The sequence below is a fragment of the Mastomys coucha genome, unplaced genomic scaffold (assembly GCF_008632895.1).
Source record: "Mastomys coucha isolate ucsf_1 unplaced genomic scaffold, UCSF_Mcou_1 pScaffold23, whole genome shotgun sequence".
Lineage (NCBI taxonomy): Eukaryota > Metazoa > Chordata > Mammalia > Rodentia > Muridae > Mastomys > Mastomys coucha.
In genome coordinates this window covers 62,556,103-62,569,661 of record NW_022196906.1, presented here as the reverse complement: position 1 = coordinate 62,569,661, position 13,559 = coordinate 62,556,103, and the positions used below count along the sequence as shown (strand labels likewise).

The 13,559-nt window shown below is 40.3% G+C and overlaps 1 protein-coding gene across 4 annotated transcripts in view; it reads right to left on the bottom strand.

The window, feature by feature from the left end:
- The window catches only part of Vps13c (vacuolar protein sorting 13 homolog C), a 159,062-nt gene that overhangs the window by 24,104 nt on the left and 121,399 nt on the right, over positions 1-13,559 (bottom strand). For all 4 annotated transcript variants that reach the window (XM_031346005.1, XM_031346006.1, XM_031346007.1 and 1 more), the window contains 9 exons: positions 12,422-12,811; positions 10,955-11,059; positions 10,134-10,298; positions 9,317-9,445; positions 8,926-9,059; positions 8,195-8,321; positions 5,805-6,040; positions 1,941-2,082; positions 452-592 (listed from right to left, as the gene is read on the bottom strand). In XM_031346005.1, the coding sequence (XP_031201865.1) occupies positions 452-592; positions 1,941-2,082; positions 5,805-6,040; positions 8,195-8,321; positions 8,926-9,059; positions 9,317-9,445; positions 10,134-10,298; positions 10,955-11,059; positions 12,422-12,811 (1,569 nt within the window). The remainder of the gene's footprint in view (positions 1-451; positions 593-1,940; positions 2,083-5,804; positions 6,041-8,194; positions 8,322-8,925; positions 9,060-9,316; positions 9,446-10,133; positions 10,299-10,954; positions 11,060-12,421; positions 12,812-13,559) is intronic.

The following is a 13,559-nucleotide window of genomic DNA, read 5'->3' as shown; positions in this document are numbered from 1 at the left end:
GAGGATGGAGAACAGCAAGCAGTCACACCCAAACTTGGCACAATAAAGCCCTGCTCTTTGCCATGAAGAATGACAGAAAAATATTAATTAGGACTCTCATGGAAAACTGAAAGGAACACTTAAGAACAACATAATAGTGTAAGAAAATGCCCTTGGTAGGCCAGTAGTCAGACTGACACTGTTAATAGCATGTAGTGCTTTGGTCTGGGACAGCAAACACACACACACACACACAAATATTTATATATACATATATACCTATATACTAATCTAGCACAAACACACACACATATTTTTAAACAACTTTATTTTTGAGGACTGAACCAAGGACACACTACACATACTCTTCTCAAGTTGTACCCCAGAAGATAATAATTTAACATAAATCACAGAATAAATTAGGTCTCACTTTCATGTTTTCCTAAGAGATCACACAGATCTACTTAGTTACCTGGAGCCAGTATAACCGGGCCCTTAGGCTTCTCTGGTGAGGAGACTGCTTAAACTCAACCTGAATCCCAGATAAGAAGTCTCGTTTAATAGGGCAACGGATAGGAAGGCGCATTTCCATCGGCACTTTGTCAAAATTGACCTGTAAGAAACAAAAGCGCTTTTGTGATGAGCTGGTGTCACCCAGCCACTATTTAATGGCATTTAAAACATTGCATTCATGACCTTTCATTGAGTGACCACAACACGGTCATCTCCCTGTCCCACCAAAGCCACTTCCATTATTCTCTTTCTTTGTTTTCCTTTGAGACTGGACCTCACTCTACAGCCTAGGCTGTCTGCAAACTCACAGCAATTGTCCTGCTCTAGCCTCCCAAGTTCAGATACTAAATGAAGGAGCCACTGAACCAACCAGAAGGGCTCTATGGGTCATATGCACCTCTGGCCTGTGCCGGCAGAAGCACTGTCTTTCTAACACTTACTAGGAAACTGGAATTCTAAAACTGTACTTAAAATGCTTTATAGAAAAAATTAATAGAAATACAGAATTCCAGGCCATTCATTTTATAGATTTTATTTATTTTTATGTTATGTGTATGAATGTTTTGCCTGCATGTGTATATGTGCCACTGCATGAAGTGCCTGTGAAGGCCAGAAAAGGGCATTGAATGCTCTGCAACTGGAGTTAATGAACATTGTTAGCTGCCATTGGGTGGTTGGAATTGAACCTCAGTCCTTTGCAAGAGCAGCCAGTGATCTTAACTGCTGAACCATCTCTCCAGCCCAATTCCAGGTAATCCTTAGGCAAAATGGTTTAATAATGAAGCTAAGCTTGTTTTTATAAGACTTAATGGCATAAACATTATTGTTCAGCCCACAAACACTTATGGGTGTAAGAAGAGCACATGACTAGGGGTTTGTGCAAACTCTGCCCTCAGACAGCAAAACCAAGAGCAGCCAAAGCTCAGGTCTACAGCAGAACAGCCCAGAAATGCAGCGAAGCTTCTGGAGTCTTCTGAAATCAAAGAAGGCTTTGTGTTTTCACTCTGTGTGACCATGAAGAGCACACCTTTATTTGTAGATGCTTACCAACATCCAGCAATCATTTACTGGATAAAATCATAGAGCAAAGTTTATGTATGTTTTCTATCCATGACATACGTAATCTTACAATCTATATTCAGCAATGTGAAGGTGTTACTCAAAATGTGAGAAAATGTTTCAACAGTCAAAACGTCACCATAAGCTTACTGAAAACAAGTTCCGTGGAACTCACCAGCAGGAAGAACAATCAATAAACACAGAGGAAAGACAAAGGTAAATAGTTTTGTAAGTATGTTTTAATTAAGCATATTGGCAATCCCTCCAATTAATACATGACTACTCACTTTTAAGTTAGTTTCTGCACACAGGACATTAAAACTTTACTCACCTGCAGTACCACTATCTAGACCAAAGTACCTATAAAACTGTACAACCACAAACCATACCTCAAAATTACTGTCCAGCTTAATCCAGCCACGGGATTGTGACGCAAGATGCTTCTGATAGGACTGTTCCAGCAACATTATCTGCTTCTGACTAAATGGCTTCCATTTCTGTTTTGGCTTCATCTCCCAAACAACACCTGAGCTAAAATAATTCACAAAGGAAATGAAGCTATGAGTATGCATTTTCATAGAACTCTTGCTGAATTTTCCATTTATCTGGATATCAACATCCTGTGAAAGTTACATTGATGCAAGAGATTCTTTTAAAACAGCCAATTTCACCAGCCTTCAAGGGAGCATGAAGAACAGAGCTGAGAGGAAATATCTCTCTTGGCAGCACATTGGTGCCCATCATGCAAACGACTGTTTGCTTTTGTACAGGACCACAGAGATTGTACATTGATGATGTCAAGGGAAGAAAAAAATTCCATAAAATTTTTAACTAATAAAATTTAAAATATAAAGAAAAACCCTAAAAACATGTCTATTTAAAAAATTCTTGTGAATAAGCCAACATTTTACATAGTTATTGTTCTTGATTATCAAAATCAAGTGTAAATTTTTCAAGTGGACTTTTGAAAATAAAGATTTGTGTTTATGTGACTGTGTGTGTGTGTGTGTGTGTGTGTGCGTGCGCACATGCCCTTAAATGCAGTGCTCATGGAGGCCAAAGGAGGGCATCGGAAGCATAAGTTTAGAGTTTTTTCTGAGTCACCCAACATGGGTGCTCATTTTGAGACTCTACTTTGGATTCTCTACAAGAGCAGCACATACTCTTAACCTCTGCTCCATCTCTCCAGCCCTATATTTGTGCTGATTTATAACAAGTATTTTATGACATCATTACAAACAGTTACTGCCAAGTACTGACATCAATCTATGAGAACACTGTATCTATTTTATTTTTATTGTATTTATTACCTGTGAGGGGTTTATATAATTCTATTAGACTCTTGTATTGATAACTTGCCTTTTACCCCATAAGTACATTGTAAATAATCAAATTATAAGAAAGTTCCTCAATTGAACAGATAGATTTTGAAATATAAACATTTCCTTCATGCATACACACACACACACACACACACACACACACACACACACACACACACACCAAGATCAGAAACTGAGTTTATGGCAACATAAATTTTGCATATAGGCAGTGTCATTTGGCTTTCTAATTCTCAATTAAAATTCACACAGAAAAACTGTTAATTCCTGAACAAAGGATGGTTTCCAGTTCCAGTGAAGAGTGCGAGAACATTACACGAGGGTAACTATTTTCTTCAGAAAGATTTTACTCTGGGCTCAGAATTTAAGGAGTTCAGTGAGAGACTTCTATTGCTGTGTCATCCAACTGTTGTGTAGTAAGACACAGGACAATGAACTTCTACTGCCATCAAGTCACAGAACTGATGTGGTTAAACCACAGACTGAGTTGGACAACACACAACAGATTCAAGTATTTCCCACCAAGCATCTGCTGACACATAATATAAAGGATAGAAGGTGTGAAATGCTTCATACTTTCAAAGTTTTATGAACTTGACCAACTAAGATTCTGTTCATAGTTATCAGGCACCTTAGACTTCAGCATATTCATGTAGAATTTATCTTCCCCATTTGAAAATATTCTCATCATCCATTTTAAGCTCTGTCGTGACTTCCCAGATGCACAGTGATTGAGTGCAAGGGCGCACCAGCTGACTCCTCAGAGCCAGGGAGCTTCTGCATCACAGGAGCACCAGCTGACTCTTCAGAGCTGGAGAGCCATCTGTGTCACCAGCCTTTTGTAGCTGACTGATGTTCTGAATGTCCTCAACTCCATATACAATTATCCTCACAGAAATGCTAATGGGCTTAAGTAATTTGTCATCTCTGCACACATTTCTTTAGCTGCCACGATCGGACAGGATCAACTACAAAAGGCTTTCCTTGCTAGACTTAGCAAATGAGTCCCTGAGAAGCTGACTTTGGCAATAGCCTCATTCATGGTGATCTTTGTGAAAGCTTGTGTTGTAGTGAGATGTTCTGTCTTCCAGCTTTCTAACTTTTCCAGCCTCTGCTCACCTGCACACACGCTTAGTTCGGAAGTGTCAGTGTCTTCCATATTCTTCTGGCACAGCGATAATGGCATTATGCAATAAGTTAATGTTTTGTCAAAAATAATGTGTTAATAATAGTGTGCCCTCAAAGAGAGACATTCAAAGCCCATTCTTCCTGTTTTCACATGATGGGTATCCAGTAGTAAGAATAAATAAATAAGCAATATAGCAAGAAAACATCCACTGTGATTTGAGTGCACAGAGCAGCAGTGAAAAGCAGCTACACATATGCCACAATAAATAGTGTTCCCCAACCACTCCTGGGCTGCCCGCTGTGAACCTCATAGAACTTCACTTCTCATAAAATATCTTTTGAGTTTTTCCCATCTTTTCAATATTAAACACTTTGGTTTGAAATCAAAAGCTATTCATAAACAGGCAGTGGTTTCACTGTGACTCATCCTTCATACTTTACTGAGGTGTATTAAAACTGTAAAATAAATATGAATCTATAATATTTTAATTATTTAGCTTACTGATACTGGCCAATGATAATGTTACCTATGTGTTACATAAATCCTGCAGCTTTTCCTGATAAAAACCAAGAAACCTGGGAAAACATCCTCCTGTTTAGGGGCATCTAAACAGATTGTTCTGTTGTGGGAAACTGTCCTCGAAATAAGTCTTTTTACCAAACTCACTGTGATTAGGAGACAAGAGAACCATACAAGTGTTTTCTCAGTAGAAACAGAACCAGAGGAAATAACCAGCTGCAAAAGTTCTAAATAACATAACCATAACTAATAATAAATGATATAATAACTTATAATAAGTAACATAATAACTAACCACAAAATCTTAGAATCCAGAGCACACTGACGCTCAGGTATGCGGGGATTGGCTGGCCTCTCCCTTCTCACACGCTGGCAGGCACAGTAAATCACTAGCTAACAAACTTCCAGTTAGATGTCTCACTTAGGGGAGTGAGTGTACCCAGCTCTGATATTTCACAGTACCTGTAGTTACTGGTGCCCACACATTCCCTTTCCCACACTCTCCAGGCTGCCTGCTATGGCATCAGAGAACTTAGCTGCTGTTCACTTGGGAAACCTGCCCCTTTCCTCAGAGATCAGTAACAAGGAACCCAGACGCTGCCACATGGGCCTGACTCCACTCAATGCTGTCCCTGCAATGTTGTCTTTAATGCTGGAACATGAACTCTCCTAGGAGTCTGCTCCCCAACATGCTATTGTCTGTAAACATTTAACCTTCAACGATCCATCTCAGTGTTCTTGAACCCCACATCCCAAACCTTTTAAATACGTATTACAGTGTGTGTATGTGTGTATGTGTGTGTATCTTGCTTCCCTTATGAACATTTTTTTTCTAATTTATTTCTAGTGGCTTCTCCCAAGGCATACTAGTTTCCCCAAATTCCACCATAAAAATGAATTATTTCTACTGCAAATGTAGATATTATTTTCAGTTTTTCTCAATGTTTTTGTAACTCATTTTTTAAAACAAAAAAGAAAGGAGAAAGAAAGGAAGTAGGGTGGGAAGAAAGGAGAGAGGGATGAAGGGAGGGAAGGGCCGACAGACAGACTGACTTTCTTCCCTGCTAACTGACATGGATACTGTGAAGGCACAGAAGGTCCCTGAGTCCTCTGTGACTCTGAACTTAGCACCTGGTAGTCCAAAGTTACTTAGTGAATACATCAGATTGAGAACATGGACCTGTATATACTCTCACTAAATGAGTATTATGAACTTGGGGCTTTTTAAGGACTCCTGCATCTTATCTACCTCCCTTCGTGTATACCTGGTGATTCCAATATATGAGACTTCTTGCTTGTTTTCGTTGTTAACCAGAGAGAGCCCGAGGCTGTGGAGTGACAAGGCTACTTCATGGTCAGCCTGTTCCATTTCTTCAGCTTGGAGTGCTTTGGAAACCAAAGCAACATCATCTGTGAAAAGCAGAACCCTCTGGCGTCCATCAAGGAAGGACACCCAGTGTATCTGGATGTTTGCATCATACGGAAACTGACCACACTCATCCTGGAGAAAGAAAGACATTGAGTTAAACATGGATGGAATTTTCATACTTAAAGCTAGATATAATAACTGGGGAAGATCAGAAAAGCTTAAAAAGAATGACTGTAAGATAGAAATCTCTAGTCATCAAACTGACATAAAGCCAGCACTTACATTAAAAACAACAGTAACACTCCCCAGGTCTTGGGATATGGCTCAATGCATAAAGCAGACCCTGCAAGCAGGATCTAAACTTTAGAGCTCTGGAACCCATTAAAAAGGTGGGAATGGGTGTGGGTGTCTATAATCCTAGCACTTTGGAGGCTGAGGAAGAGGATTCTGGGGCAAACTGGCTACTTAAGACTAGTCACCCTGTCTTGATAAAATGGGAAATGACTGAGGAAGACACCAGAAATCAATTTTGGGGTACTACCTGCATAAGTACATGCTCTCACAGACTCATTCATATACGTGCTAACACACATGTGGATACACATACACATATACACACATCATTGTTTTTCCCTATCATTGACAGAGTAGTACCTTAGTTTGAGTTCCTGGCTAGTGCTGACAGGGCACTGAGCAGGATTGTGAGCATGCTTTACTAGCACCAGTGTGGTAAGATGACTGTCTCCCAACTGGAGAGCAGTCTTCCTGCTGAGAAAAGAGGTCATCATAAGAAGCTGTGTGTGTGTGTGTGTGTGTGTCTGTGTGTCTGTGTGTGTGTATATGTATGTGTATGTGTGTGCATGCATGTATTTATGTGTATGTGTGTGTCCGTGTGTCTCTGTGTATGTGTCTGTGTATATGTGTGTGTCTGTGTGTCTGTATATGTGTGTGCACGCATGTATTATGTGTATGTGTGTGTGTCTGTGTCTCTGTGTGTGTGTCTGTGTATATGTGTGTGTCTGTGGGTGTGTCTGTGTATGTGTGTGCATGTCTGTGTGTATGTGAGTGTGTCTGTGTGTGTGCATGTGTGTGTATGTGTTTATGTGTATGTGTATGTGCACATATATATATGTGTATATTTGTGTGTGTATGTGTGTAGATGTTTGTGCGTATATGTGTGTTGTGTGTGTGTGCCCGCATGTGTGTATGTATGTCTATGTATATGTAAGTGTGTCTCTGTGCAAGTGTGCATGTGTGTGTATGTGTGTGTGTGTGTGTGTGTGTGTGTGTTTGTCTGTATCCATGTGTGTTTATGTTTGTGTCTGTGTGTGTGTCAGGGGTACCTAAGTGGCAGTGGAAATCCCAGGATGTTTGAGATCCTGGAACCAGGGGACATCTGTGAGAAAAGCTTCAGGTATGGAGGAAGGGTGCTTCAGAGAGAGGGCAGTGTTTGTTGAAGGCAGCAGGGCTGGCGGCGCAGGGCTACCGAGCCCTCTGGGCCTCAGGTGATTCCTCCATGAGCCCTAGATGCTGGGCATAGAGCTGCAGGATTTCATTTTCTCTCTGCTGGTTCTCTCATTGTGTATGATCATTCCATGCTTTGCTCTCATCCCCAGTTTTAGATTAGAAATGTTTACTCTATAGAACTGGGTTAGAAATATGTAACTTTTTTCATGATTGTCCAAGGCTCACAGTTCTAAACAGTGCTGGGACTGTTAAAGACTAGAGGGTCTAGTGAAGGTTCACTGAATGCATTTTGCCTTATTAAATGGTCACTGGACAGGGTCAAGGGATGGAAGGCTAGTATATAAAAGTTAATGGTTGGTTGTGTGGTTGACCAGGGATCAACCTGTTTATGCTGAATGTCAGCTTGATAGGGTCTAGAATCACCTTGGAGATAAATCTCTGGACATGCTTATGAAAGATTTTCTAAATAAATTAATAGAAGTAGATAAATACACCTAAATGTAGACAGCATCCAGGAGGCCTAGCCTGAATCAAAAGGGAAAAGCAAGCTGAGCACCAGCATTCACCTTTCTGCTCCATCACTTCAGATGCAAGGTGGCCAGCTGCTTCCCCTTCCCTGCCTTGACAGACTGTAGCTCCATGAACTACAGAGGCCCAAACACTGTCCTCCTTAAAGATGCCTTGCCATGTACTTTATCATAGCAACCAGAGAAACAAAGAATTCAAATTGTTTGCAATATAAAGGACAAAAGTAACTTTCTTAAAACATTTCAGTTCATTTTGGTTCCATGCAAACAGCACTTCCATATTAAATGGTACCTTTAAGAGATCATGCTCCCCAAAGTTAGCTGCGTAGTTCCAAGTGAGTTTCCTGGTGCCAGTGGGATCAGCCCAGGCAAAGAGGCGAGTTTCTCCTGGCAGCAATACTAGTTTCTCCTGTGACCCACTGCAACAATTGAGAGGGGGAAGATCAGCATGTCTTGGCCTTGAGACATCACAAAGGCCTTCTGAACGTGCTTAGTTAATAATATACAACTCGGCCCCAAAACAAGTACACTAACATGTTCTGTAATGAGCAGTTCTGAAGCCTGGGCAGACAGAATATGGAAGTGCAGTTCCACTTGTAGAGATGCATGTATAGGAATAGGTTCACTGGCCATTACCAAGTTACTAAGTAAGGGAAGGATAATGTTTAATACATAATTTGACAGTCCTTTGTCTACATTCTGAAATTTATAAAGACCCAAAGATTTTTCTTAGGTTTTCTGTCAAGCCATTTGGCAAAAAGACACATTTGAATTGACTGGGATCTTTAATGACATCTGTTTGTCCCAGTTCATATGGCACATGTAAGTTTTGCTGTAGAAATATAAATGTGTTTGGTGAATACTATGCAAAACTTGCCAGCATATCAGGAATAAACACCACATGCCCCTTACCACCCATGTAAAAGTCTGCAGACATCTGGGGTGTGAAACTGTAACACTTCCCAGAAGGGGCCATGGATCAATGAAAGCAAAGTGGAGATCTAATGCCACCTTGTCTCATACCTCTGTTTATATGTGAGGACGTCCCACTGTGTGTGGTTCATTATCAGAGCAGGCGCAGATCCCTCGTGATAGTCAGAGAAGGTTATGACAGTTGAGTGTTCGGCAGTGTTTATATCCACCAAGATACCTCCATTCTGTTTCCGAAAAGAAGTGTGTTCAGCTTACTGGCTAAGGATCTCAATTACATGGAACCATTCCACATTCAGTCAGCTTTACAAACACATCCCTTACAGCTCTCACTGGCTCTGGCTCTTATAAGCATATGTTGGCATTAAAATGCCCACAGAGTCCCCACAAGGAATTTCCAGACCTCTGTACCATGGCTTACAGGAATATGCTCAATCAACTTTTAAAAGTCAAAGACATGATGTTTTACAGTATGAAGACTTACCAGATCTTCTAAGCTCAATAAAGTACCATTGTCTTGTCGGTTGTAAAAGAATGGCTTGGAAGAGCCTTCATAGCCCACCACTCTCACACAAAGTTTGCCAGACAAATTTTCAGGCCAAAATGGAATGCACTGAAATATAAGTATAATACCAGTTTTAAAACTGGGCTATGACATAATACAGTGGCTCATTAAGCACATTGGTAATTATGTTTTCAAGTCTAAGTCATTTAAGGAAAATATCATTAAAATTGTTCAAATGCCTTTTATACTTCATAGTAAAAACACTGACAAGCTGGGAATGTTGGCACACCCAGAAGCTGAAGCAGAGATTTCTAAGTTTAAGGCTAGCCCAGGTTACAAAGCAAGAACCCATTTTAAAAACAAAAACAAAAACAAAAACAAAAAAATACTACTGACATAACCATGGAGCCATCAGAATAAAAATCTATTAATCTATATGTACTTGTAGCAATTACATTATAAGAAACTCAAGAGCTTATTAATTAAGAATGCCTCCATATCCTGTGTACTTAAAATCTCCACTCTTTACTGTATTTGCTTCTGTGCCTTGCTAAGTTCATGTATCAATTTTAGTCATATAGGAATAACTAGAAAATGACTGCTAGCCATCTAGACTGACCTAATAGTAAACATTACCAATTATTTTCTAATAGGGTAAAATAAAGGTCTTTCAGAGCTGCTGTCACAGTTAACCCATATATGTGAGATTGGGTAACAAAGAGGCATGCAATGCATATTCGCACATCCCTGTTAATCTGTACATTTTAAGCATCGGCCATATCTTAGGGAAATTTACCTCTGAAGAAGCAACGTAGTGCCATTTGTTGGTTGGTATGGAACCATCTGAAGCAATCTCTCCAACTTCTAGTTCTAAAGAGGACTTGTTTGCAACCGTGCAGAAGGGAGTCAGAGTGACTATTCGAGAGAGATTAAAACTGCTCATTTTGATGCTAACCCCAACCTGAGGGAAAGAAACAAACAAGATCATTCTCCTGCTCTTTTTTCAAAAATAAAGACATTGGTCACATGCATGTAACTGAAGATATATAATGTAAAAATTCTTGAATAAAGTAACTAATAAAAGCTGTATTCTACTACAGTCTCTTCTCACATCAGCTTTATCAGAATCAACTATGGAGCATAGATCACACTCTCAATGATAACTGGTAATGACAGATTTAGTGTCTAGTTTTTTTTTTACTTATTAATAATCTAAATGTTAATTACTTCATAGTTAGTAGGCTCAAATTTTATTGCTTTGTCTATTACCAATAATATTAGAATTCTGAAGCAGTAGAAAATGGGTCATGTGGCATCAGATTATTCAGATTTTCAAAGTAGTCAAGCTTAAGATTTAGGACATAACTGACAGGGTATATGGAATGAAGATTTTAGTGTACCTTGAATATCACTAAAGTTGCCCAATCCAATGAATTCAACCCCATTTAAATTTTAACAAATTCAAGTTCTGCTTTGATACAATAATCATAGAAACCTGAAGACAGTCTTCCAAAGAATATTTTTGATTTGAGTCCTCCATGCACTTTAGGAGCCAGCTTGTTTACTGCGGTGTGGCAAAGCAAATGAAGCCAAAGGTCATAGAGCAGACCCTCTTACCAGGTATTCCATATTGGTGGCAGGGCACTTCACACACCCGTAACTTCCCACGGTATCCAATGAGAAACCATTGGACCAGGCACTAGTTGAAATTTTTAACTGTACCTACACCAGAGAATACAAAACATCATGTAAGAAACCTAAAAGAGGAAACTAATTTTACTTCATAGAAAAATTGCTAGACTTCTGGAAATTTCTCCAGTACCTTGAGACACAAAAAAAATTCAGTTACAACCATACTGAATGGGTGTAGGGAACCAAAGAAGTGGTATAGTCCTGACCATCCCATTCACTTTGGCTAGAATGTAAATTTGTCTTTAGTTACTTAATTAAAATAAATGAACTTAGATATTTCTTTCACGTTGTTTTTAAAGAAGTCATAATACTATTTTTTTTCCAATGCTAATTTATGACATAAAAAGCTCTCAGGGGTTTTATGAAATAAAAGACAACTTTCACATCATTCAGCAGGACAGACATTGTGAAAGACTAGAGCACATGACACGGCTGCCATCTTCGGTGAGCACAGAACTCAACACAGATAAAAGGAAGCAAGTTCTAATAATTCTGACACCACTCAAGAGGTGTAAAACGCAGCCAGTGAGAGGACAGTGGCATTCCAGCTCTGGGGTATAGGTAGAGTCCTGCGGAAGAGACTGACCTGTGCCCTGCAGTCAGCTCAGCCCTACCCATCCACCAAAATCACAAGAAACATAAGAGCAACCAAAGCTCTCACACAGAGGCAACTCAAAAGCCATGGATTGATCTGAACTCTAAAGAACTGCTCCCACACAGCATCGGCATCTGAGGCTGTTACAGACATACATTCTCAGGCTCTGTTCAGAATCACTAAAGGACCTAAGGATAGGATCCAGCAAACAATTGCACAGCCGTTTAGGTGACAACAATGGACACTGAAATGATTTGAGACCCATGACTCTAAGCAACAGGACTGGGACATGTAGAAGCATTTTAAATAGAAAATTTTCAATGCATTAGTGATGCGTAGTGTCTAAGAATCAAAAACAGGTAAGACAGGACAGGGAAAATAGGTAGTGTGGGGGGACTAGCAATCGGGGTAGAGGGCGCAGCATACATAAAGTCAAAGAGTGAGCACTGACCATGCTTGGACACAGGGCTTCTTCTCTAAAGGCTGGCTTAGGAAGAACAGGAGGCCCAATTCAACTGTTGAGTGTTTTCACATGCCACACCAGTGCAGAAGCAGGAGATAAAATAAAGCTGTTGCATGCGGCAAGACTTCAATGACAGCAGTTATAGCCCTAGAGAACAGGGGGCCCTGCTTCAGCTGACTGCTGCTGCAAGTTCCTAATACCCAGCTAGAATCTGCAGTCTTTAGAGTCTTCTTGGACTTAGTACCAAGAGCGATGCACACACAGCCAAGCATGCTTTTAAATTCCCAAGTCTCTAGATTTAGTAGCTTTCCTATTTTAACTTGCTAGAGCATACCTTGTTCTTACTAAAAATGTTCTTCTTCTTGAAAGAAAATAAAATGATGTCCCTGAAATCAGCTGGGTGTTTAACATGTATCTCCTCGGAGCGATACTGGAGAACCCGAGAAGTTTTGTTGATTAGCCAATAGGGACTAAAGACAGACAGCTCCATTCGGCAGCCAATTCGCCTGACATGAACTGACAGGTCAGCTGTCATCACTTCCGCGGTGTCTGAGGAAAAGCACACGAGGAAGAACTCGGGAAGTGTGTCACAAATTCGGAAGTGTCCATTCCAGTTCTTGCCCAGGTATTTCACCAGGACTAGCTCTATGATCTCGCCACCGATTCGTGAGTGCAGAACGTCGGCAGAGCTGCCTTCTGCCAGCTCATGGGTTTCTGCAGTTCCCTAAAAATAACCACACAAAACCAAGTTTACTGAACACACTTCTTTACTAACAAAATCTGTATTTTACACAGTGCTAAATATCCTACCAAGGAAGGCTGGCTACCAAGTCTAGCCATGCTTATATGTTAGAAATTCTCAGTAATTACTAGGGACTCCAAAGGAAACCCTCTACCACAGCCACAGTGGGAGTATCTTCTTGCTATCATGCAGGCAAACCATTCTTGATTTTGAGAAAAATCTGTGTCTATGTCAAAGACTGGATCTTGGACTCCAGCTATTCCCATTAGAGCTGGATTATAAAATGAGCCACTTGAACTACTGGGCGCTAGTTTCATCCTTTCTACTCCTATAGCATGGGAATTACATCACAGCTACTATAATTACAGATACCAGGTAAGTCATGCCGAGCAAGGTGGATCTGCTCTAAAACTGAATGCTAGGTCTGGAGAGATGGCTCAGTGTTACTGGCCTTGCAGAGAACATGACAGGAGAAATCACTGCCACTTCAGCTCCTAACACCCACACAGTGGCTTACAACCACCTGTAGCTCCCAACTCCAAGAAACAGACCTTCCTCTGGACTGCTTAGACACTGCCCTCAGTCGCGGACACATACATACTTAAGAACAAAAAAGTCTTTTAAAACCATTAATGCTAACAATAGAAACTGGGCTTCCTTACTGTGGCTTTCTTCTATACAGATGATATTGTTTCATTTAATTAGCTTCTGTCTCCTTAACTCAGGAATG